The sequence below is a fragment of the Erinaceus europaeus genome, chromosome X, assembly GCF_950295315.1.
Source record: "Erinaceus europaeus chromosome X, mEriEur2.1, whole genome shotgun sequence".
Classification (NCBI taxonomy): Eukaryota; Metazoa; Chordata; class Mammalia; order Eulipotyphla; family Erinaceidae; genus Erinaceus; species Erinaceus europaeus.
Window position 1 is genome coordinate 87,135,051 of NC_080185.1, and position 27,004 is coordinate 87,162,054.

General features: G+C 44.1%; 1 protein-coding gene across 1 annotated transcript; it reads left to right on the forward strand.

Moving 5' to 3' along the window:
• The first annotated feature begins 18,472 nt into the window (after positions 1–18,472).
• Positions 18,473–25,707, forward strand: NUDT11 (nudix hydrolase 11). The gene is made up of 2 exons (XM_016194188.2): positions 18,473–19,005; positions 24,282–25,707. Coding segments are annotated over exons 1-2 (498 nt in total). The 5' UTR covers positions 18,473–18,508; the 3' UTR covers positions 24,283–25,707.
• Positions 25,708–27,004: the final 1,297 nt, after the last annotated feature.

Below are 27,004 nucleotides of genomic sequence, written 5' to 3' on the forward strand. Positions count from 1 at the left end.
CAACAGGAAGTAGAGGAGGAATAATGCAACTCAGAGCAGAAATTTCTAAACAGAAACTCAAAATATGAATGAATCCAAGAGTTGGTTCTCTGAAAGGAAAAAATAAAGTTGATGAAAAATCCAGTCAAGAGGTGGTGACAGGCAGTTCTCTCTCTCTGTCTCTCTATCTCTCACTCTAAGAAAGAAAGAAAGAGAGAGAGAGAGAGAGAGAGAGAGAGAGAGAAAGAGAGAGAGAGAGAAACCTAATAAAGAAGGAAGAGGATGAACCAAAGAAGGATGGAAGGAGAGAAAGGTTTAGGGGCTAAATTAAATGTTTACATAGGAGATAGTATCACTGAATATGGTGGGCAAAATGGTCAGAGAACTAAATATACTGATAAAAAAAACAGGGACAAATAGAGTGTTATCTCTGTGAGACTGGAAGCAACTTACTTGGACTTGAAGTCCATTCAGCAGTTGTGTTCTCATGATAGATGCTGCACATCTGTGCTTTTGTTCACAAAACAACGTCATTAGCATTCTAATGTTGGTGCCAGTGATCAGTCATTCATCAGAGAAGTAGGGCTACATTTTAGGTTCCAGTCACTTTGTACTTATTTTTTGCCTCCAGGGTTATTGCTGGGGTTTGGTGTCTGCACTACAAATCCACTGCTCCTGGAGGCTATTTTTTCCCTTTTGTTGCCCTTGTTGTTTATCATTGTTATTGTTGTGGTTATTGCTGTCGTTGTTGGATAGGACAGAGAGAAATCTAGAGAGGATGGGAAGACAGAGTGTGAGGAGAGAAATGTAGACACCTGCAAACCTGCTTTACTGCTTGTGAAGCGACACGCCAGCAAGTGGGGAGCCGAGGGCACAAGCCTGGATCCTTATGCTGGTCTTTGTGCTTTGCTCCATGTGCACTTAACCTAATGTTGTACTATCACCCAGTCTCCAGTCACTTTGTACTTAAGAATTTTTTTCTTGAGTCATCTACACAGGCCAACTATGAACCATGTCCTTGACTTCTTTAAAAGATATCTACTGCACATGAAGAAGCAGAACATATGGGGATACAGGAATCCCTTTCTTCCGGACCCCTACATTACCTATACAGCATGGAACACCTACACACATCACTCAGAGTGGTATTGCCGAGCTCCATCCCTAGAAAGAACTTTGTCTTCTGCATTTATCATCTAATTTCTGACTTGACTACGTATTAGTGTTATTTTAGGTTTTACATGTTATGCGATACAATTTGATTGATTATGTACAAGATCTTGAATTGCTCATAAATTTTCTTTTTTATTATCTTTATTTATTGGATAGAGACAAGCAGAAATCTAGAAGTCAGGAGGAGATAGAGGGTAAGAGAGACAGAGAGACACCTGCAGCCCTGTGCAGCCATTCAAAGCCTTCCCCCTCCAGATGAAGATGGGGGGTTCAAACCTGGGTCCTTGCTCATTGTAATGTGTGCTCAACCAGATACGCCACCACCCTTCCCCGATCATAAATTTTACCAAAATAAAATAATGGTAACTGGTTCTAACTTTTAGCCATTTTGATTTATTAAGGGGTTCCACTGGGATACTCTACTTTAAAACTGTGGAAAACTGCATGTAGAGTGATCTGGAACCAGAAACCATTGTGCTTTGCCTAGTGGAAGGCTATGCTCACTCATCCTTCGCATTTCTACTGGACATGTAGCAGGTATACTAATAAGAATGCTTTGTGAACCAATAGCTTCTCTAAGTCTTCTGCAATCACTGTGTTTTGAATACCTGATGGACTTCCAATGGTAGGTACTGTGCTGACTCAAGGGAAGCCTAAGTATTTCACCAACACTCCACGCCTTAAAATTTATTACATCAAGACAGAACTTTATACAGACTCTTGATTATAGTGATGACAGAAATAAAGCCCAAGCGGCTTTTCTGAAGACAGAAAGTTATTTCACTCCTATGTAACTATGGATAAGCATTAAGAAGCAGAAAAAAAAAAACTTCTCAGCAGAGGCAAGGTTCATGGGGTAGTTACTTGTTAAAATCACATATTAGAAATGGGATATATCTAGGTTAGAGATAATCACTTGCTGAAGGCTGCATAGCTACTGAAGGAGTCAGATTTAGGGTCTAACCATTTGGGCTACAGAAAACCAGTTAATCTTCATCAGCTATGACACAACCTCCCCCCCCCCAACTGTGTCTCCTTTCACATATCCAGAAAGTTTCTAAGGTGTGTTAAGGGCACTTCCTAAACACAGTGTACAGCTGTGTACACAGTAAGACTCCAGTATATATTCTTTCCAGGCAGATTGTTCAGGACATCTCTCTTAAAATTGTCCTCCACTTAAAGACATGGCAGGTGTGGTTTATTGCCATCTCACTAAGGAAGGCATCCAAATTCCCACCACAATTCTCTATCAATGGGGCAGTCACTTTACAATCTGAGACTTCCTTCCTAGATTAGAAAAACAAATGAAATTTTTGCACATGGTAGATTTGTATTTCAATGTGGACCATTGTTGCTTTAGAATTTCACATGGAAGCTGTGCTTTCCTGACAGATAGTGAATTTTAAGAGAGTAAAAAAAGTACAAAGATAGGACCACAAGTGAGAGTATGTGCTTGCATCTTAGCACTTGTTATTAATGTGAAATCTGTCATAGAGATAGGAGGATGAGTCCCAGCTGGTGCTGCACGTTGGAGTGCACACACTAGAGGAGGAAAGGACCTGGGTTCAAGTTACCGCAGCCCTCAACTATAGGGAGGAAGCTTCATAGCAGTGAAATGCTGCTGTTGGTGTCTATCTCACCACTCTCTCTCTCTCTCTCTCTCCCTACTCCCTCTCTCCATAATTTCCTTTTCTTCTCAAGTTTGTTCTGTCTCTATCCAAAGTAAATAAATGAAAATTCAATAAAATTATTTTTAAAAGGATAGAAAGGCATATGGTTACCTTTGAAGTCAGACAGGCCAAGGTCTGTGTCTTTGCTCCAGCATGTACTGCTTAACTTAAGGCTATCTTGGCCCAACTCACATCCTTTTCAAGGGGGGGGGCTTTAAGGTTTTCTTTTCTCTAGGTAGCTCCTCAAATAGAGCAACCCAGCAGCATATCATTGCCTAGAGTGACGGCAAAAGAGAACAGCTCATTTTCTGTGTCTCTTCATACCCTTGTATGTTGGCAAGGAATATTAAATATCCAAAAAGGTAATATGTGTATTTCACAGACTTTATTGGTCAGAGGGAGGTAATAGCTCAGGTGACCTTTTCACTACATAGAGCAAAAAGGAACAACGACATGGACAGCACCAGTCTTTGAACTCAAGTGACCGTCAGCAAATGAACAAATTGCTGAAGCATCAATTCTGAACATCACCAAGGTCTGACAGAACAAACTGCAGCTCTAAATTAGAACAACAACATCTTTTTGACAGGGCATAGGGATGATGTGAGAACATGGACTATGGAGACAGATAGACTTGAATTCAAATGTAAACTTAACCGGGAAACTGATTTGAGTGGACACCTTAGGGATCTGTTTAACTGTCAGCAGTCACAGGACTGGGTGCAGGTCACAGCACACACTCCACTGGCAAAAACAAAACTGAACAAACAAACAAACAAAAAACCGTTTTGGAGCCGGGTGGTGGTGCACCTGGTTGAGCACACATACTACAATGCACAAAGACGAAGGGGATTCAGCCCCCGGTCCCCACCTGCAGGGGGGAAGCTTTGCAAGTGGTGAAGCAGTGCTGCAGGTGTCTCTCTGTCTCTCCTCCTGTCTTTCACCCCTTCCCTCTTGATTTCCGGCTGTCTCTATCCAGTAAATAAAGTTAATAAACGTTTCTTAGTGTCATTACTTTCCATGTGACTGCAGTGAAAGCTCAAGGGTTCCCTAATCAAGCAAATATATGTATTTATATATTATGTAAAATGTTTCTCTATTTCTGGTTGAAATTTGACCCATGGCAGATAGTGATATCTGCTCTCTTTTGATGCCTAGCAAACCGTCTCTCAAATTAGAAGTCACAAGCTAGCACCAGTTCTTTCGCTTGCAGTCTGCGATCAACACTTAAGCTGGGCTTATCTGAGAGGTTTTTCTGCTGCTTTCATGAGATGTTTTTCTGCAGCTGTGGTCACTGGCCTGTCAGCCAAGTGGTTCTGCTGGGGGCTGCATGGTCTGGGAAGATCTCAGCTACAGCTCTGGTAATTGAATCACTGCCAGTCGGGGTGGGAAGGTTGAATGGGTCAGGAGTCTCTCATTGCTCACCTAGCCCTGACTTCTTCACGTTGTTGTCAATGTGTTTCAGTCTCTAAAGGAAGGGCAAACCCTAGTATGCAAGCAGTTTTTGAGTTTTGTGTGCTCATTGTCATTGTCCCTTTGGACAAAGCAAATACCACTGTCAAGAAGGCTGGGGAAGGAGACACAGGGGAGAGGAGATACAGGTGGATCAACAGAGGCAAACTGTAGTTGTTAGTGTTAACAGACTGCTCCTACAGTGGTTTTTATTCATGAGTTAGAAAATAAATCCATGGGGTCAGGTGATAGCACAGCGGGTTAAGTACACCTGGCATCAACTCAAGGACTGGTGTAAGGATCCTGGTTTTAGCCCAGGCTCCCCACCTGCAGGGGGTCGCTTTACAGGTAGTGATGCAGGTCTGCAGATGTCTATCTTCCTCTCCCCTCTCTGTCTTCCTGCCGTCCTCTCTCCATTTCTCTCTGTCCTATCCAACAACAACTACAGCAATAACAACATCAACAATAATAACAACAAGAAGAGTAAACAACAAGGGCAACAAAAGGGAAAAAAATAACCTCCAGGAGTAGTGGATTTGTAGTTTAGGCAGCGAGCCCCAGCAATAACTCTGCAGGGAAAAAAGAAATCCATGCCCTCTAAGAGTCTCTCAATAGGAAAATGGAAAAAGTAAAAAGAGATCTACATGATATGGCAAACACCATGAATTCATTTCAATATCCCAAAGTAAGTCAAGGAAGTAGGCTAAACTATGTAGAAAAAAGAATATCATGAATAGAAGACAAAGAAAACACAGTTGTTGCCTTGAGAGTAGAAGGTGAAAAAAAAGCTTAAACCCTGTTATCTTATGATTTTGTAAATCAATATTAAGTCACTAATAAAATTAAAAACACAAAATGTAAACATAGACTTCTTATTTTAAAATAATGTCAATTAAATTTCATTTTTACACCAATAAAAGAGAGAGAGGGAAATAGAGACTTAGGAAAATGCAGCAACTCTTGGAGAGACTGAAGATTGCATCACAAAAGCAAATAGAAGAGTTCTGGGGGCGTTGAGGAGGAAAGAAGGGGCAGAAGGCCTTTGAAGCAAAATTTAGGAAAATAATAGCAACAAGTTTCCAAATTTGAGATATGGTCAGGATGTAGATGCTCAAGAAGCAGAGAGAATGCACGCATTCCTAAACACAATTAGACTTACACAAAACCACAGCATTCTGAAACTATTAAAAATCAAGCACAAAGGAAAAATATGTAAACAGCCAGAAAAAACAAGAATGTGACTTTGAAAAAAATTATTTTTGTCCGTCTCTCTCTCTTTTTTAAATTTTTTATTTATAAAAAGGAAACATTGACTAAACCATAGGATAAGGGGGTACAACGTCACACAGTTCCCACCACCAGAACTCTGTATCCCATCCCCCTCTGATAGCTTTCTTATTATTTAATCCTCTGGGAGTATGGACCCAAGGTCATTGTGGGATGCAGAAGGTTGAAAAATTTTTTATATTCATTGGATAGATGCAGCCAGAAACTCAGAGGCAGGGGGAGATAGAAAGGGAAAGAGACAAAGAAACACCTGCAGACCTGCTTCACCACTCGTGAAGCTTTCCCCCTGCAGGTGGGGAATAGGGGTTTGAACCCGCATCCTTGTGCATGGTACAATGTGCACACTCAACCAGGTGCACTATAACCGAGCCCCGGAAAGTGACTTTTAAAGGCAGCATAAGCAGAGCCATAATTAGGCTTTTGAGCAGGAACCATGGAAGCCAGGAAAGAGGAGGATGGCATATCCAAGGCCTCAAAAGACAACAGCTCCCAGCCACAAGTACTTCACCCCACAAGACTATCACTCAAATAGGAAAGATTAATTAATACAGTAGCAGAGAGAACAAGATTGGAGGAGTTAATCATTACCAGACCTGTCTTGAAGAGTTACTGAACCAAGTGTGATAGGAACAGAAACAAGGAACATTTAATTCTCAGTAAGGTGATACACAGCCAAAACAGACCCAAAACTCTAGCCAAAGAAATATGAGAAAACATTGAAATTTGAAAGGGGAGAAAGAAATGGTGTTAAAACAAGGAATGATGAGCAAAAAACATTTTTAAAAAGACTCTCTTAGAAGCATTTTTATATAATACACTTATGTGTAAATGTCATATGTCTTTTAAATACTATATACTTATACATAACTGTACTCTATGTCTTTGTAAATGATATAATATTTTTTCATTCATTTTCATTTTTATTTATAAAAAGGAAACACTGAAAAAAAAAACATAAGATAGGAGGAGTACAACTCCACACAATTTCCACTACCAGAAGTCCATATCCCATCCCCTCCATCAATAGCTTTCCTATTTTTTATCCCTCTGGAAGTATGGACCCAGGATAATTACGGGGTGCAGAAGGTGGAAGGTATGGCTTCTGTAATTGCTTCCCAGCTGAATAAGGGCACTGACAGGTTGCCATACTCCCAGCCTCTCTCTCTTTCCCTAGTCAGGCTGGGCTCTGGGTAAGCTGGGCTCTGGAACACACTGGTGGGGTCATCTGCCCAGGCAAGTCCATTTGGCATCATGGTAGCATCTGGAACTTGGTGCCTGAAAAAAAGAGTTAACATAAAAAGCAGAACAAATTGTTAACTAATCAATGAACCTAAAGGCTGGAATAGTGCAGATGAAGAGTTGGGGGTCTCCATTCTGTAAATAATTAATAGGCCTATTTTAGTTATATTCCAAAGGACCCATGACTAAACTAGTTTTCTTTTTTTCCTTTTTTCTGAGCCTGACGTCTGATATGCAGGTGGTTCCATGACTTTCCATTCTTTATGACTTTTTAGCCTTTCTTATATTTCTCTTTCTTATTATCCTCATATAATATCTATAATTTTTTAATTAGGCAATTCTTTATGGAATCATTTTATGCTTTTTTGTATTTCTTTACAATGTTCTTCCAGTGCCAGTTCTTGTTTAGCCCATCTTTTTAAAGAACAAACACCTCCAGATAGCTAGCTTTTTCTTTCTGTAGCTTTCGTGTCTTTTCTTGTCTAAGGCCATAGCATCCAGAACACGCTCCAACTCCTCTGGTCTCAGCAGCTAGACAGGGTCAGGCCTGTTTAGTATTTGAATGGGAGACCATGTCTCTTCTTGTATGAGAACTCCCAGAATGCTAGGAATGGACCTATTATGACCCAGCAATTCCTCTCCCGGGGACACAGTCGCCCCTCCTTCACTGCTGTTAGTCAGTTCCAGACTCTACGAGATAAGTGAATCTCTGTGAAATAGGATTCATTATTTATGAATCAAATATTTTCAGAGTTAGAGACCCTGTTTAAGACCTCCTGAAAACAGTTTTTAATATTATTAGAGCCCAGTAGTCATGAAACAATACCCATTTAGCTTTGCTTCCTTGTTGTAAGAGACAGTAGCCATTGCACAGATGTTCTTTTCATCTTTACAGATGGAGCAAATGGGAGACTTGTTCAAATTAAAATGGCGGGTAACCTCCACAATTTTCTTGCCATCTTTGATCATATCCAAGAGTTTCACCTTCTCCTGGATGGTAAGCATCTTCCTCTGGCACTTAGTTTCATCATCAGAAGGATTAGAAGTAGCAGCACGATTAGGAGCTATTGTGGGGCTTAGATAAAGGTGCTCATAAATTGCAAACACTTAGTAGGGCAAAGATGCTCCCAATGCTTAGTGATGTAGAAGTGCGTATGAGAGAAATACGCTCTGATTGGCTTGGTTTCAACGCACCAGTTTTCAGACACAAACTAGAAGCGTTCTGCAGCTGCACCTGACATTGAAGGATTTGTGAGGGCGCTCAGATGCATAGGCATACAGTCCATACATACAGTAATTTAAATTACAATTGTAATGCAATGGTGTATAATGTATAATTGACTCAGTCGATTTAACACACATGCTGTATTATTTTCACTATCTCAATCAACTTTTCAATGAATATATTTGAAACAACTGCAATAGACTGAAGCCACAAAAGTAGAAGTGTGAAACTCAAAGTGGTGATGGACGCCTGTATATCCTAAAGAAATACACACAGAGATATATATCTGAAAGCAAAAGTACACAATAGTCTGCAGAGAGTACCCCCCAACACTTCATCTGCACTATTGCAGCCTTTAGGTCCATGAGTGTTCAGCAATTTGTTTGGCTTTGTATGTTAACTCTCTTTTCAGCCTTCAGGTTCCAGATGCCAGCGTGATGCCATCCAGACTTCTCTGGACAGACGACCCCACCAATGTGTCCTGGAACTCCACTTCCCCAGAGACCCACCCAACTAGGGAAAGAGAGAGGCAGCCTGGCAGTATGGATTGACCAATCAACACCCATGTTTATCAGGGAAGCAATTACAGAAGCCAGACCTTCCACCTTTTGCAACCCACAATGACCTTGGGTCCATACTCCCAGAGGGATAAAGAATGGGATAGCTATCAAGAGAGGGGATGGGATAAAGAGATCTGGTGGTAGGAATTGTGTGGAGTTGTACCCCTCTTATCCTACGGTTTTGTTGATGTCTCTTTTTTAAATAAATAAATAAAAAGATAATAAATATCTTCAATAAGATTTGGCTTAATCTCAAAAAAAAAAAAAAACAGAAACACACACACACACACACACACACACAGGCAGATCTATGCAGATAGCAGCACAACTTGTAAGAGGCCAAACTTGGAAGCAACCCACATGTCCAGGGACAGATGAGTGGCTAAGAAAATTGTGGTATATATAGACAAAGGAAGACTACTCAGCTGTTGAGAATGAAGTCATCTCTCCTTTGACTGATTTTGGATGACCCTTTAAGAAATACTGTTCAGTGAGATAAGCCAAAAATAGAAGGATAAATGCAGGAAGATCTCACTCATAAGTGGAATGTAGGAAACAGAAAGGGGAAACAGAAAGTTAAAATTGGATTGGGTATGGTGTATTGCAACAAAGCAAAGGTCTCTGGGGAAGGAGGGCAGTGACAGGACTGCACAAGTGTGGGTGGGTGGCTTTGGGGTCTTGGTGCATTATGTTGGGAAAGGACCTAAGTTATTGGTGAGAGTAGTTTTTCAGACAACTATCATGGAAAGATGAGAATTTTTACCCATGTGTCAACCACTATTCTATAAACAATTAACCTCCAATAAAATCATAAAAATAAAAACTGTAGGCAGCGGCAAGAGGTAAAGCCAATCATTTTTATCCTGTGTGTGTGTGTGTGTGTGTGTGTGTGTCTGTGTGTGTGTTCAATTGCTCTCATTGTGATAGTGTATATCTGTTATGAAATAACCTGCGTTTTCCTGAAGCACACCTTCTGCATGGTGTCACTCTTATTTTTTATTATTGATTTAATAATGATAGAGGAGAATATCGGATAATAAGTGTACCAATTGCACACCATTGCCATCACCAGAGTTTCGAGTCCCATCCTCTACATTGGAAACTTTTCTGTTCTTTATCCCTCTGGGAGTATGGACCCAGGATCCTTATGGAGTGTAGAAGGTGGAAGGTCTGAATTCTGTATTTGCTTCTCCACTGATCATGGGCATTGGCAGGTCAGTCCATACTTCCAGTCTGTTTATATCTTTTTTTTATTTTTTAAATTTTTATTTATGAAAAGGAAACACTTACAGAAACCACAGGATAAGAGGGGTAAAACTCCACACAATTTCCACCACCAGAACTCCGTATTCCACTCCCTTCCCTGATAACTTACCTATTTTTAAAAAATCTTTATTTATCAAAAAGAAACACTGACAGAAATCATAGGATAAGAGGGGTACAACCTTCTGCACCCCATAATGTTCCTTGATCCATACTCTCAGAGGGATAAAGATTATGAAAGCTATCAGGGAAGGGGATGGGATACGGAGTTCTGGTGGTAGGAATGTGTTTTTAAAACATTTTCTCCAGAGAAGCAAACACAGCTTTTATTTGATGCCACGTCATCTACATCATAGTTACTAGAACAGAATAATAATAAAAAAAAAAACCAAAAGCAACTCATTATTCACAGATTAGTTTAGGAAGGACTATTTTGCCCCAGTTACTTCCAGTATAACTTCATTTGTATCTGGCTTTGGCTTCACTTATAGTGGCTCACTTTATAGTTTGTTTCTATCTTTCCCTAGTGGGACAGGGCTCTGGGGAGGTGGGGTTCCAGGACACAGATAAGTCAGGTTGGCATCATGGTAGCATCTGTCACTTGGTGCCTGAAAAATCATTAAGATATAAAGCAGAAAAAACTGTTTAATTATCAGGTAAGACTTGAGCAGATCAAACTTGGGGTCTTCCTTTTGGAAAAGCTAGGAAATCTATTTTAGGTATATTCTCAAGGGGGCCATGACTATTAATTTGTGTTTGACCACGATAGCTAACGTGCAGTTGGACAAGAGGTATTGTCTCTAGAGATGATGCCAGAACTGGGAAGAGAACTAGAAATGTGGATTAGGGAGAAGAGTAGTTCCCAATGCGGGAAAAAAATATAAATTCTGATGAATGTAAACACCATAGAGCTGATCTGGGGCCCATATTCAAGCATAGTAGCCAGTGTAACCTCTGCATCCCTATAGGTCCGTGCTTGCCTTCCTTGGTCATTGCTAGGAACATTCTAGGCTTGCATTCATCTCCAGACCCATCTTCCTCATTCAGAAGAATATGTTCACCCAGTCTCCCTTTGGAGACTGGGCCAGTCCCTACCATTGTTGTTTCACATTGAGCACAAGGTCCTGTTGAGGCCAGGGGTTGGGTCACGATGCTGTTCCTGTTGCAGATGACCAGAGATGGTGGAGAGAGACATCTGTTAGAGGTGTAGACTTATCAAATCTATCTGGGATTCACAGGATTCCCTGACTAGGGCCCCAGATGATGGAGTGGCCTGGAAGTGCCCAAATGAGCCATCATGAAAGTATACCAATCTCTTGTCTTTATCCAGCTTCTGTAGTCCTTACTTTGTCTGATAAGGGTAGCCTTAGAGTGACCGAAGGAAGTGTAATAGGAAGTAGATGAGGAGGGTATCTAGGTCTTAGTAGACACAATTTCATTAGGTGTTTTATAGCGTCATTTTTAGGCCTTCCTACATGCTTGCTGCATTTATTATTGAGTCACTGAAACTACTGTGCACTTTTATTTTAAAGTCTGTATTTCCCCCTAACTTATGGATGCATGTGCACATGTGCTCTATCTCATGGGCCCTGGTCTATATCTAAGTTCTTTGTCTTTGTTAGGAAGTGCACTGCCACCCAAAATGGAATTAAGGAGTCCCCTGAGACCTTAGGTAAGGTCTCACCAGAGTATAGACCTGGAGTCTATGGACACCGGCCTGCAGTGAAACATACTGAGGTGGTAGTGGTTGCTGAGCTCAGCAGATGCAGTATCAAATGGTGTGGATCGAGAGAAGCATGAAGGAAAATGAGCTACAAACCAGAGTTTCCAGGACCGGAAGAAATATATATATATATTGGTAGTTAAAAAACAGAAATTTATTACTTTAGGACTCCCGTGGAAAAAAATTCATGGCTGATATAACCCTTGTATGCTTAGGCTTGTACCAGTCTGTAATTCAGATCATAGTCTCAACTGTGATTTTACTTAAGGCTAAGAGTCTTCTTTCCAGAATTCAACATTTAAGTTGTGTGTCAATTTTTTTTGTTCTCTCGAAGTGTTTTTTGCTAGGAACCACTTTCTTTTTGAAATTTAATTTATTTACAAAAGAAAAAATATAAAATATCGACAAAACCATTGGATAAGAGGGGCAAAATTCCACACATTTCCCACCACCAGAGTTCCTCCACTGGAAACTTTTTTCACTGAAGCCTGGGACCATTGGAACCCTCTCCTCAACCCAAACCCCTGGATCTCTTCATCTGCAGGCAGAGGCCAAAGTCTCTAGTTGACTTTGCTTGTCCCCTTCCTTTGTCTCTTCCTTTCCTCCAGATGAGAGTGAGCACTCAGCACCTTTAGTATTTCTTGGAGAGCAGGATTAGTATTGGAGAGCAGGATTTAGTATTTCTTGGACAGCGGTCCCTGGGCCGCTGGAAGGGCTGCATGTCTTCATTACTCTTGCTCACCGGATTGATAACATAGCAGAGTAGTGTATTCCTGGGTGTAACTCATCCCCTTGCAAACACTGCAGGTGCCCTGCCAGTCTATCCTGGCCTTTAGAGTTTCTGTGGACACTGTCAGGTGGCAGTCTCATGGGATTTCCCTTATAGGAGACACTTAGCTTTTTTCCCCACAGCATTTAAGGTTCTCTCCTTGTTGTTTTCTGTTGCCACTTGAATTGAGATGTGTCCCTAAATGCTTAGGCTTGCATGTCTTTATTGTTTGACATCTTTGAGCTTTCAGGGTGAGAGGGTCAATCTTTGTCCTCCATTTGGAGGTACCACTTAGCTAAGAATTCCATATTTTTTATCAATATTTTAGTTATTTATATATTTGCTTATTTTTGGCTAGAGATAGAGGGGGTGGTAAAGACTATGTGAGAGAAAGAAAGACACCTGCTTCACTGCTTCATCACTTGCGAAGCGTTCCCCTGCACAAAGGTGGGTCCAGGGGCCTTGAACCTTGGTCCCCGAGCACTAGTAATATGGGCATTCGACCAGGTGTGCCACACCCCGCCCAAGGGTTACATCTTGGAAGAAGAATTCAGTTTTCTCTCTCTTCTCCTCCTGGCGCCACTCAGGTGAGAGTATCATTCCTCTTGGTGTTGACCCTGAAAATCCTGAGTTATCTTCCTTTGCTTCAGTTTTTTCTCCTGGTATTTTTGGGATTATTTGAGTGACCTGGACCTCGTCCCTCCACTCCCAGCTTTAATTTCATGGCTTGTGTCTCTGTAGCTATGGGCCCTTTATGCCTGTTTTTTTTCTTTCATTCCTGTCACTTTATATCTCTGATCTCTGTCATATGTCACCATTTTCCTGACTCTAGAGTTGAATTCTTCTTCTGGTAGCCTTTTTAACATGTTTGTGAACATGTATAGGACCATAGCCTTGTCAACCACCTTAGGAATTCTCTGTAGTGCCATTGAATGTGGGGGTTTCTTCAGGTGCAGTCTTGGCTCATCATTGTTTGTGTGTGTGTGTGTGTGGGGGGGATTTTCCCTCACTGCTAAATTGATGTGACACTCTGCCAGGACCACGGCCATGGGCCTGCCTGCAGTGGAGCAGGTCTGAGTGGTGACAGGGGCATCAGAGTCTCAGGTGCTGGGTGGACCCTAGGCTATGGAGGTGTGCCTGTTCAAAAGTTTGAGTCTGCAGCCACAGACAGGCTGGTGGGAGAACAGCTATAGCAGACTGGGCGTCACCCATGCACACAGTACTCTGCTCTAGCACCCGTCTCCTCCCTTGTGTGCCTGTGGAACCCCACAGCCCAATATGGCCGAGTCCACCCCGGGTCAGGTCAAGGAAAGGTTGTTTCTGCCTCTGAGGCTGCTGAGCTGAGGTTGTGAATCCCAGGATGTCTAGGCTTGGGTTTCCATTTCCCACTGTTGTAAAGCTGTAAGCACAGAGACAGGGTTGGGGTGCCGGTCTCTCTGTGTAGCCTGTGTACCGTGATCACCTGATTGAAGATCTGTGTCTTTGGGGTCTGTCTCTTGTGGGTGGTAATAAGGTGGCGCCCAGCAGAGGAGGTCTTTCTTTGCCTTTGGGTAGGAGTCTCTTTATCTCTATTTCTCTGTCTCTCTGACTCTCTGTCTCTCTCTCTCTCTCCCTCTCTCTCTCCAGTACCCCTGCCTTGATGCTGAACCTTTGTTCTTCCTTGTGCGAGTTTATCTTAGTTCCCAGTCCATCCCTATCCTGGATAGATGGTCCAGGTATGCTGTGGCTTTGCAGTTGCTGTCTGTGGAGGGCAAGGGCAAACAGGTACTGTGAGCCTGCTGACTGGGCTCAATCACACTTCTGTTTTCTTTTTCTTTTTTAAATATCTTTATTTTTTGGATGGAGACAGCCAGAAATTGAGAGGGAAGGAGGTGATAGAGAGGGAGAAAGGCAGGGAGACAGGGAGACACCTGCAGCCCTGCTGCATCACTTGTGAGGCTTACCCCTGCAGGTGGGGACTGGGGCTTTGAGCCTGAGTCCTTGAACATTACAATGTTACAAACATATGCGCTCGCTCAACCAGGTGTGCCACCACCCGGCCCCCACCTCTGTTTTCTACACAGTCATTGCTGCAGACACCAAACCTATTGATTTCCCTATTGTAAGGCTTCTCTCTACTAGGGAAATAGGTCATTGTTTGCATCTGTACTGCCTGTGGCCCAAGGACACACCCACCCTCTCTACTTACACTGTCAATTCTTGACCTGACAGAGGCTTTACTCTCTGCACACTCTCCGCCCACTGGAAAGAGCTCCTGGCACTACATATAACAATTCCAGGGATAAAACACGAATTTTCCCCCTCAGATCCTGACTACAATGTTATTTTTTCCCTTCCAAGTTATCGAACACCTTGTGTGTAAGCTGTCTGTATGGCCACCCAGAGGAGCCCAGCCTGCTCCAGTCCATCTCCTGAGATTGCTTTCACTGGTGGGCTGTTGCACCTTTTCAAATGTTCTCTGATAGCCAGCATGCATGTAAAAAGCTATCAGGGGAGGGAATTGGATACGGAGCTCTGGTGGTGGGAACTGTACCCCTCTTATCCTATGGTCTTGTCAGTTTTTCCATTTTATAAACAAACAAATAAATAAAATAGCATCTGTAGAAGTTGTCTCTCTGCTTATTGAGCAGAGAATTTTATGAATTTCTCCCATATGACCGACACATTATTGTGTGCTAAACCCTGCATTTGCCAGTCAGAATGAGGTGATGATGATGATGAGGAGGAGGAGGAGGATAAGGGTGAGGATGAGGATGGGAGCTATTTGGGATATTATGTGGTAATGAGATAGTAAGGTGCAGTATTTGGGATATTATGTGGTAATGAGATAGTAAGGTGCAGTATTTGGGATATTATGTGGTAATGAGATAGCAAGGTGCAGTATTTGGGATATTATGTGGTAATGAGATAGCAAGGTGCAGTATTTGGGATATTATGTGGTAATGAGATAGCAAGGTGCAGTATTTGGGATATTATGTGGTAATGAGATAGCAAGGTGCAGTATTTGGGATATTATGTGGTAATGAGATAGCAAGGTGCAGTATTTGGGATATTATGTGGTAATGAGATAGCAAGGTGCAGTATTTGGGATATTATGTGGTAATGAGATAGCAAGGTGCAGTATTTGGGATATTATGTGGTAATGAGATAGCAAGGTGCAGTATTTGGGATATTATGTGGTAATGAGATAGCAAGGTGCAGTATTTGGGATATTATGTGGTAATGAGATAGCAAGGTGCAGTATTTGGGATATTATGTGGTAATGAGATAGCAAGGTGCAGTATTTGGGATATTATGTGGTAATGAGATAGCAAGGTGCAGTATTTGGGATATTATGTGGTAATGAGATAGCAAGGTGCAGTATTTGGGATATTATGTGGTAATGAGATAGCAAGGTGCAGTATTTGGGATATTATGTGGTAATGAGATAGCAAGGTGCAGTATTTGGGATATTATGTGGTAATGAGATAGCAAGGTGCAGTATTTGGGATATTATGTGGTAATGAGATAGCAAGGTGCAGTATTTGGGATATTATGTGGTAATGAGATAGTAAGGTGCAGTATTTGGGATATTATGTGGTAATGAGATAGTAAGGTGCAGTGTTGGTCTCAGATGGCTAGTTCTACTCACAGTGCTGATTCCATTTTCCTTCCCGGAGTGGATGGCTTCTTTGGTCAAGTGAGCTTCTATGAGCTTGCCTGCCAGCTGCCAGCAGTTTTTGGTGAGAGAAAGTGTGCCTGTGGAGGGTGGGGTGGGGTGGTGGCAGGGAGACCAAGATTGTGGCTGGGGTTTGCAGTATAGCCAAAGTACAGGGATGTCAGAGATTCTCTCCAGAGTCTAATGTTAGAGCAAAAGCAGAATGGGACCAGCCTGTTGGTGGTGCAGTCTCCCAGAGCACACAGGTAACCACACAAGACCCTGGTTCAATCCCTGCTCCTCAGGTCCAGAGGGAAGCTTCTTCACCAGTGGTGGAACAGTGCTACAGTCCTCTCCCTCTCCCTCCCCCTCTCTCTGTGTCATTCCCTTGCCCTCTCCCTCCCTCCCTCTCTCCTTGTCTTTCTTATTCCCTCTCCCTTTGCCCTTCTTTCTCCCTCTCTCCTCCTGCCCACTCCCCCCCTTTCTCTTTGTTCCTCTCTCCTTCCTTCTGCCTCCATTTGGTCCTTCCCCTCTCTTCCTCTCTCTAATTCCCTCTCTCCCCTCCCACCCTCTCTTTCATTCCTTCTTTGTCCTTCTGTCTCTCCCCCTCTATCCTTCTGTCTCCCTGCTCTTCCTAACCCTCTCCCTCCCTCTCTGGCCTACTCTCTCTAACTCATTCCCTTCCCCCCCCCCCCCCCCCCGCCTCTCCTTCTCCCCACTCTCCCTCCTGCCCACCCTTCCTCCCCTTTTCTTATTCCCTCTCCCCTTCCTCAGCTTTCCTTCTCCCTCTCCCCCCTACTCCTTCTCCTGCCCAATCCTTCTCTAATTCCCTCTACATCCATTTCTTTCTCCCCCTCTCTTCCTATCTCTCCCATTCCCTCTCCCTTCCTCCCTCTGCCTGTCTCCTCCTATCCCCATCCTCTCCCTCTTGCTAACCCCCCTCTCCTGCTCCCTCCTCGTTTTTTAAAAAAAAATCTCTTTCTCTCACCCCTAATGAAATGGCAGACAGCAGTGTTGGAGATCTGCAACCCCTGGGCCCCAGCAGTAGCCCTGGTGCGGGGGGGGGGGGGGGGGGACGGACAGCAAAAACAAATAAACAAAAACTCCATAAGGCTGAGTGTAGGGAAGGCTTCCCTGAGGTAGCATGTTGGCAGTGGGGTCCCTCTGTGTGGCCCAGAGAAGCCCAGGCCCACACTGCTTGACTGGCCCTGCTGCCAGGGCCTCAAAGGGAGACAACTGGAAATGAACACAGCCTAGGAAGGGATTTCTACAGGCATGTTGTGCAGACCCTTCCCTGCCTCCTTGCAGTGCTCAGCTGTGAGAAAGAGAAGGGTGGGCTGTGTGGACAGTGGAGTCTTGGGATGCCACAGAAGGCAATGAGGGGCGGGGGTCTCCAGCTGTTGGCTGACAGCCAGAGCAAAGGGCTGCAAGGGACAGGCCAGGAGCTCAGAGCCAGGAGGATGTCAGCAGGCTCCACCACACTGGAGAATGGCGCACAGCCATGGGCCCGCCTGATGCCTGGCAAGGGAAGAACCTGTTGCAGACACCAAACTGCATGAGGTGACTCAGCACAGAGCAGGTGCCTCTGGGCTGGGAAGAGGCAGGAGCCCCAGAACAAAAACCAGGCAGGCCTATAAATAAGCCCGCGGGGAAGATGCCACTGGCTGGCACTCAGTGTGCATGTGCGTGTCCGTGACAGGACGTGGGTTTCCTGGGACCCGGGCGGTGTGTATGTGTGTGTGTGTGTGCGTGTATGTGTGTGTATGTGCCTCTGTGTGTGTGTGTGTGTGTGTCCGCGCGGGGAAGGGGGTGGCGGCCGGAGGGGGGTAAGTCCGCGTGCGCCGCGGCAGCCGGGTTGTGCGAGGGGCTCACGTGGACCAACCCTGCCCGTCCGTGTCCCCAGTGCTGCAGTGCACTCGCTCCACACACAGAAGCCACTGGGGCCTGGAGGTGCAGCGCGTGCGCAGTGGGCCTCGAGCGCGGGGCCCTGCGGGAGCCGAGAGACCCCCCCTCTGCCCCTCCGCCCCTCGCCCTCCGCCGGGGACGCGCACGTGCGTGGGGCCGCGAGCGCGCACGCGAAGGCGCTTCACCTCGCTCAGCCCCGCCAGGCGAGCTGGGGGTAGCGCGGAGACCGCGTACATGCGCGTGGGAGCGCGCAGGGCGAGCGCGGGTTTCGGGCGGCCAAGGAGGCTGAGGCGGCCCGCGGGGGCGTGTGCGGGCTGTGACCCTCCGCCAAGCAGAGCCCGGGGCCCGGGCGGCTGACGTGTGGCTCCCGCGCCCCGCCCCTCCGCACCCCGCCCCGCCCCGCCGCGCCGTGCCGTGCCGCGCCGCGCGCGCGCTTCGTCCTCCTCTGCGTGCTGGGCTGCTAGCTGGCTCGCTCGCTCCCTCGCTCGCCGCCTCGCCCCCTCGCTCCCTCGCCGGCTGCTGGCTCTCGCGGGCCGGGCGCTCCGTCTCCCGCCCGTCCGCCCTCCCGCCCTTCTCTGTCTCTGCAGGCGGCGCCTCTACTCAGCCCCCGGCGGCCCGGCGGCGGCATGAAGTGCAAGCCCAACCAGACGCGCACCTACGACCCCGAGGGGTTCAAGCAGCGGGCGGCGTGCCTGTGCTTCCGCAGCGAGCGCGAGGATGAGGTGCTGCTCGTGAGCAGCAGCCGCTACCCCGACCGCTGGATCGTGCCCGGCGGCGGCATGGAGCCCGAGGAGGAGCCCGGCGGCGCGGCGGTGCGCGAGGTGTACGAGGAGGCGGGCGTGCGGGGCGAGCTGGGCCGGCTGCTGGGCGTCTTCGAGCAGAACCAGGACCGCAAGCACAGGACCTACGTCTACGTCCTGACGGTCACGGAGATGCTGGAGGACTGGGAGGACGCGGCCAGCATCGGCAGGAAGCGCGAGTGGTTCAAGATCGAGGATGCCATCAAGGTTCTCCAGTGCCACAAGCCCGTGCACGCCGAGTACCTGCAGAAACTCAAGCTGGGCGGCTCCCCGACCAATGGCAACTCCGTGGCCCCGACCCTCCCCGCCGGCGAGCATCCCTAGTAAGTCCCGCTCCTCTGCGCGCCCGCTGGTGCCGGTGTCGGTGCCGGTGCCGGTGTCGGTGCCGGTGCCGGTGCCGGTGCCGGTGCCGCCCGCCCCTCCTCCTCGCCTCCCCGCCTCCCCGCCTCCCCGCCTGCCGCCTCGCTCAGCAGCCAGTGCCCGCAGCTTTTCTGCCGGTGCCATGTGCTGTGCGGGCTCACCGGGAGGAGGGAGGTTCCTTTTGTCTCCTTGGCAGACCGCTGGCTCCCTCGCTCGCGCTTGCGAGCTGCCTCGGGCTGTGCCAGGCGCGGCTTTGGTGCGGGCTGCGCGCTCTGCTCCTTTCTGACGGGGGCAGCCTCTGCCTGTCGCCGCCGCTGTTGTGGGGCGGCTTGTGGGAAGCCACAGCCTGCTGGGGCTCCTCTCCTCTGGGGTGTCTGCCCTGCTAGGGGCGCCTGCGCCCGTGTCTGTGCCTGGGCCACTCTGCTTGGGGCGTGTGCCTGTGTGTGTGCATGTCTGTGTGCGCATGTGTCTGCATGTGTGTTTGTGTCTCCGTGTGCGTGTGTCTGCGCCTGTGTGTGTCTGCGTGTGTTTGCCTGTGTGTGTGCACACGCGCATTTTGATGGCAGCCTGTGCTTTGCTTTGTTGCCAGGGGCTTTCAAGCCTGGGCTGCAGGTGGGAGGGCAGCTGTCCTGCCTTCCCCCACTGCTTTCCTCAGGAGCCCTGAGCCTCGGGCCTTTCTCTGATGGGCACTGCTGTGAGCCAGCGACCATTGTCCAGTGAGTGAGTGAGTGAGAAGCCACACCTCTGTGGTGTCCTTGGTGGTTCACATCCTGTGCTCTTGCCACACTCAGCTGTCCTGTCTTCGCGGGGGTGGGGGCTGCTGCGGTGCGATCTGATGCACCCTTTTCAGAAACGCCTTGCTGCAAACCTAGGTCTTGGGTTTTCCAACCCTTGTCACGACTCCCAGCTTTACCCTGCGCGTACATCACATGACTTTTGCACATCAGGCCCAAGCGTTGTTGAGCCATCTGTGGCTCGATAAGGTATAGATAGATCGATGGATAGATAGGTGGGTGGGTGGGTGGGTGAATGGATGGATGTATGTATGAATGGGTAGGTAGGTAGATTAGATAGATAGATAGATAGATAGATAGATAGATAGATAGATGGATGATAGATGGATGATAGATGGATGGCTTCACCAGACACACCCTGGCCTACCCATTTTCTTTATGTATTTATGGAGTGGGGCCCCACCACACACCGCATTCTCCTGCTCCTGGACTCCTTCCTTTTTTTTTTAATATTTATTTATATGATACAGATAGCCAGAAATTGAGAGGAATAGGGAGACAGAGAAGGGGAGAGACAGAGAGACTCCTGCAGACCTGCCACACCACTTGTGAAGCTTTTCCCAGCAGGTGGGGAGCAGGGCCTTGAATCCAGGTCCTTGTACATTGTTATATGTGTACTCCACCAGGTGGCTCACTGGCCCCCCTCCTTCCCTTTCTCTGTCCTTCCCTGCCTCCCTTCCCCCTCCCTCTGTCCCTCCCTTCCTCCCTCTCTCTGTCCTTCCTTCCTTCCCTCACTTCCTCTCTCTCTCCCTCCCTTCCTCCCTTCTTTCCAGCATAGCACTGCTCAACTCTGGTTTTTGATGGAAGGGAGATAGAACCTGGGGCCTCAGAGCCTCAGGGGAGAGAGTCTGTTTGCATAACTCCCATTATGCTACCTCCCCTGCCCCTGGATTGATTCCTCATGGGGACAGGTGGACAAGGAAGCCCTGCAGTTTTCCTTATGTACCATGGCACCTCCCACGTGGTGCCAGCATTTGAGCCTGGCCTGTGCACTCTACCTGGCGAGCCACCTCCTGGCTAGCTGGCCCCTTGGAGACATCTTGTCTGCACTCCAGAGTATGGTTTGGTGGGCTCCACCTCCAGCTCCACCCCCACCACACCCCTATTTCTTACTACATCAGAAGGGCCTTGGTTCTCCCAGTGTGAGTCCCTTTTTAAAACACAATTCTTCCCCACAGTGTAGTTCCTGAAGCCCCAGTTAATCTTTTCTGCATACCAGGAAAGGAAGACATGGAAAGCGATATGGTAATGACATCTCAGTCCAGGGGTTTCCATGTCCTGGTACTGATTCTCCTTGACCATGGCAGAATTCTCAAACTCTTAGGACACCTGTACTCCCTCCCTTATGTTTGGGATAGATGTTTTCTCTCACACCACTCACTTTTCTGTGTGCCCAATTAAACCTGTTCAGTGCTGGCTTATTGTGTTGCTGAGTATTGAACCTGGGCCTCTGGCATGGAAGTCTTTTACATAACCATTATGCTACTTCCCCAGCCTGTAACCTAAACTTAAAAAATAAAGAAGTACTTAATAGTAACCCTTTGTTAAGAGAATAATACTTTGCTTTTGCACTCTACATATAGACAATGTATTGATCTTATCCCTAAGGACTACTAGTTCGTATGATTTTAAATTTATTTTAAAAATATTTCTATTTATTACTGGCTAGAAACAGATAAATTGATAGAGGAGGATGAGATCAAGAGGGAGAGAGACAGAGAGATACCTGCAGCAATGCTTTGCCAGTCCTGAAGCTTTCCCCCTGCAGGTATGGATCAGGGGCTTGAACCTGGGTCCTTGTGTGCTGTAATGTGTGCACTTAACCATGTGTGCCACTGCCTGGCCCATAGACATAATGAATTTTTACATAATGTTCACATAGCAGGTAACCAGAATCCAAGTCAAGAAATTACCATTGCTTGCAACTCAAAAGACCATCACATTCCTCACCTTAATTTGAACACTTCACTCCTGTCCGTTAAGGGACAGTTCCTTTTTTGATCTTTATGTATTTAATACTGAAGTATATACTGTGTTGTGCTGCCCATTTATCTATGTTTTCAAAGTACAAAAACATTTTCCCCTGTTGTTTTATATTGAAATTGTGCAAATTAATAATTTAGTTTGCTGCTAAATAGGTTACACTGAATGTTCTAAAGTTTGGTGCCACTGTTTGGAAAAGAAATTTTGTACATTTAACTACAGGTAAGTATAATTACAAATTTCAAGAACATTTTATGTTCTAGTCCTAGAAAAATAATGAATGATTAGTTTGTTAATACTAATGGAAGGTTCATTATCTGAATTATTTATTTTGAATCAATACATTTATTCAGTGTTTTCTATTCATCTCTAATAAAAGATCTATAACATGAGAACATATTTTGATTCAAAACAGTTTATACTATCTCAAAGCAATACCAAGATCTTTTTCTCTCAGTAAACTAATTATTCTGGAAGATCTTAAAATTCTGTTACATTAACACAGGAGTTATATTGAATTATTACTTTATAGAATTTTTAGTTAATCGTCTTCTACCTGAGATGTTGTCACATTTAATTTGGGAACTTTCAGTTTTTTAGAGATAATAATGCTTTGTCTTATTTGGCTCTTACATATATGACATAGCAACAATGTACAGTACTCAATTTAAACCCATTAAGAATTATTAACCTATTAATCTTTTCTCCTCCTCTTTTTTTTTTGGCTAGAAACATTTAAAATAAGTCATGCTAATTTTCAGGTTTGTTCTTAGGTTCATTTAAGTAGTTTTTGTGAAATGCTCTCTGAAAGCTGGCATAACCAGAATAGTTAAAATTTACAAGGAGATTTTTTTTTCTTTTCAAGTGTAAGTTAAATTTTATGCTATAACAGGTGACAAAGGTAGTATATGGGAACTTTTTACTACCTCTGCTCCCAAGGTTGATGTACAATTGAATTGTTTTCTTTCTAGGAATGTTGATGAGTCACTTGTACATGATTTATTTACCTTTTCAGTTCTCCCTACTATAAAATGGAATGTACTCTGCACAGACAGTTTCAGTTTACAAATAGGAAACATTTTTGCGTGTTTTATATCAGCTTAAATTTACAGCTGGGCAAATATTTTATTCTCATTGATATATAGAGACAAAACATCAGAAGTGAGATGTTCATAATTTATGAACTTTTAAAGAGATTACAAGTGTATATGTGTGCACAGACACACACACACACACACACACACACACACACACACAAATAGTGTATGTTTAGCTGAGCAGTACTTCAATTTCCCAGTGTCTCATGCGTTGAGTCACCAAGAACCACCAGAATTTATCACTATTTCCATAGTAGTTGTCTGTTGCACTTAGAAGATTGTAAATGTTTAGGGGCACACAGCATGATGAAAAGTGGAAAGGTCACTATGGTGACTAAAATGGGGAAAAAATGACATTTTTGTGAGTTTAATCAGAAACTACAGTGGGACTTTGAAATCAGGCATAGTGTTAAAAACTGGTTCTATCCTACTTTACAGCTGAGCCAAGTTATTTGATTATCTTGTCGTTTTTTTTTAAGTGTAAAATTAGAAATAATATAGATACCTCATAACATTCTACAAGAAGCATTTCCTGACAGCCTATGCTAAGATACCACTTCCTGGGTATGTCATGGTTCTTATAATTTATTTGACTTGAATCCATTTGCATGGGACCAGCATGACTGTGTGGGAACCAGTTTTTATTATTTCTATAATCTTAGAATCCAGAATAAGAAATTAGGGAATTTTTATGCCTTAGATGGCCACCTACCCTTTGCAAAATTTCCCAACTTACTTAGGTTAGTAATATATGTTGGGGGAGGGGGTAGATAACATAATGGTTATGCAAAGTGACTCCCCTGCCCGAGGCTTTGAAGTCCCAGGTTCAATCCCTTGCACCACCATAAACCAGAGCTAATCAATGGTCTGGTTAATATGTATACATAACTCCTGCAAATGCTGATCCAGACTCATATTTGCATTAAATAATTCTGTGAAGGCTTTTCAAATGTGAAGTAAGTAATGCTGATAATAGACTCTTTATAAATTAAATCAATTGGGGGAATCAGGTTGTAGCGCAGCGGGTTAAGCGCAGGTGGCACAAAGCACAAGGACCAGCATAAGGATCCCGGTTTGAACCCCGGCTCCCCACCTGCAGGGGAGTCGCTTCACAGGCGGTGAAGCAGGTCTGCAGGTGTCTATCTTTCTCTCCTCCTCTCTGTCTTCCCCTCCTCTCTCCATTTCTCTCTGTCCTATCCAACAACGACAACAACAATAATAACTACAACAATAAAACAACAAGGGCAACAAAAGGGAATAAATAAATAAAATAAATATTTAAAAAATTTTTAAAAAAATAAATCAATTGGGAGTACTGTGAAATTAGTATAAGCCTGCTAATTGTATGTTGGATTGTTTTTCCAGATGAACAACAAAGGCGATCAGGATTCCTTTGAAAGAATCATTGGTGTAAACCATTGATCACTGGAATTAGCAAGTAAAGGCAAGCACTTCGTGTTTCCAAGGAGACAGTTCATCTGGTTTTCCTCCTACTTCTTCAGACACTCTTTCCCTGTCTATTCCACCAACTCCTGTTTCTCTTGCTATTGTGAACAGACTCTTAATTCAACACCTACAGCCTTTTGGTGTGCTTTATTGACGTATTTGCCTTTTCCATTTTACTATGATATATCCTTAAGAGCAAGGACCATGTTTCCTGACCCTTTGTGTATTCCACATTTAAGACACTACTTCAGTTATGGTTGGCATCACAGAAGGTTCTTTGATCCAATTCATATTTTGTATAACTGTGTGGTAAAACATTTCCTCTTTCAATCTGGTGCTAGTAGAGTATATGCTGTCTAGGCACCATGTGTGGCTTTTCTTTATCAACATTTCAGAAGCTTTCAAGGCAGTTATAAGATGTTCAAGGACTATTATTCATTTTCTATGGCATATCACACAACAGCTAGCACAGTCTAAAGGTTATCCCATCACTTAAGATCAGTGTTTTATAGAATCAGTCCTTTGTGTAACAACTTCAGTGATTTTTGTACTGTTGTTAATTTGCTTAAATTCTATTCAGAAATGTCAAAAAGTGACTGTAAAAATAAATATAATGAACACAAGAGAGTATTGTGTTTTTATAAGAATAAAATTTAAAATGTGTAACTAGTAAATTTGATGTTTTTGCAATGTCCATACCACTTTCATGTAATATTAATATTTCTGATTTTTTTCTCATTTTACAAATCCAGTATACTGTACTGTTGATGCCACAGTCAACAAAAACCATAGTGTATGTAATTAACTTTCCAAAGGTAATCACACCACTTAGTTTGCCTAGTTTTTTTTTTTATCTCTTAAGATTCAGTTTTCATCCTTTTTTCCAATAGTCTTCATTTCATCTGGTTTCTGCATGTGAGAATGCAGAGGTCTGAAAGATAACTAAACTGTTGTCACTTAGAAAAGACACCAGAGGGGTGGGGGAAAAAGTGTGTAGGGGATATTTAGATGAGGACTTAGTTCAAGTTATCTGTAAGAGAGCAACTGTAAGGAAACAACAGAAATGTGAATTTTTCTAACTTTCACAAAAATGTGAATTTTTGTAACTTTGCCATGGGTGTGTGTGTATATGTGTGATACCCCCACTACCCACCCCCAGCTTTCTGCAAAGGCCCCAGAGTGACTTTACTAAGGTAGGAATTTTTTCTTTTGGTTTTTAAAAAGACAACATCATTAAAAAAATATGGGCTCTATCTACTTTAGTGTTATACTCTTCCTTATGGTACTTGACATGTATTGATAATTCCAGTACTTAGAGAATTTGAAATAAAAACACATTCTCCCAGTTTGTCTTTGGGCATGGTATGTGATTATTTAAAAAAAAAAAAAAAAACAACCTCAGGAAAATACTGTAAACTTTTACAGGTGAAATGATAATGCGGGTACTTGTTTCAAAAAAATCTGAGGGTGGTAGAGATAAGTGCATAGATGAAACAATTAGTAGTAAATCCATAATTGTTGAAACTATGTGATTGAAACATGGGAATTAATTATTACTATTCTCTATACTTTTGTATGTTTGAAACTTTCCATAATAAATACTAAAAAACGATCTTTACAATTCTCTAAAACTAGGAAAGAAAACAAATCCATAGCCCAGATACACAGACTCATTCTTCTTTTCCAGAAACCCAGTTTTTAATCCCTGAACTAAACTTATAGACAAGATAGTTTATTTAGCAAGATAGCTTACCTTGGAAGGTACCTGCTTTACCATGTGTGTGACCTAGGGGAAGCTTCAGTCTGGTGATACTTCTCCCCCTCTATCTCTCCCTTTCTATATGAAAAAAGTTAGAATGGTGATTATATATATATAGTTAACCTTTCCGTAGTATAAATTCTTTGACTAGGGAAGGCAGGCAGTAGTACACCCAGTTGAATGCACATGTTACCATACCCAAGGACCTGGGTTCAAGTCCCCAATGCTTATCTACAGTGGGGAATTTCATGAGCAGTGAAGCAGTGCTACAGGTGTATCTCTTCTACTATTTGTCTCCTTCCCCCCTCTCTATCTGTCATACCAAATAAAAGGGGGGGAGGTAAAAATACCTGTTAGGAGGCCTGCACCAAGCCCCAGTGATAACCCTGGTGACCAAAAAAAAAAAATCTTTGATTGGAAATCACCCAATTTGATGTACAAATATATCTTTGAGTCTTACTGGTATGCCATACATGGTCAGAAAACTTTGAAACCCCATAAGCTTATATCCCAGAAGAGACAACAATCCACATGCCTCATTTTTTATTAATGATTTAATTATTAACAAGATTGTAGGGGTACAATTCCCACCACCAAAGTTTCATATCCCATCCCCCTCCATTGGAAGGTCCCTATTCTTTATTCCTCTGGGAATATGGATCAAAGAAAGATCTTTATGTGGTGTAGAAGATAGGAGGTTTAGCTTCTGTAATTGCTTCTCCACCAAACATGGATTTTAGCAAGTTAATCCATAACCCCAGCCTGTTTCTATATTTCCCTAGTGGGATAGGGCTCTAGGGTGGTGTGGTTCCAGGACACATTGGTGAGGTTTTCTGCCCAGGGAAGTCAGGATGAATGATTTATTTATTTTATTTGTTTGTTT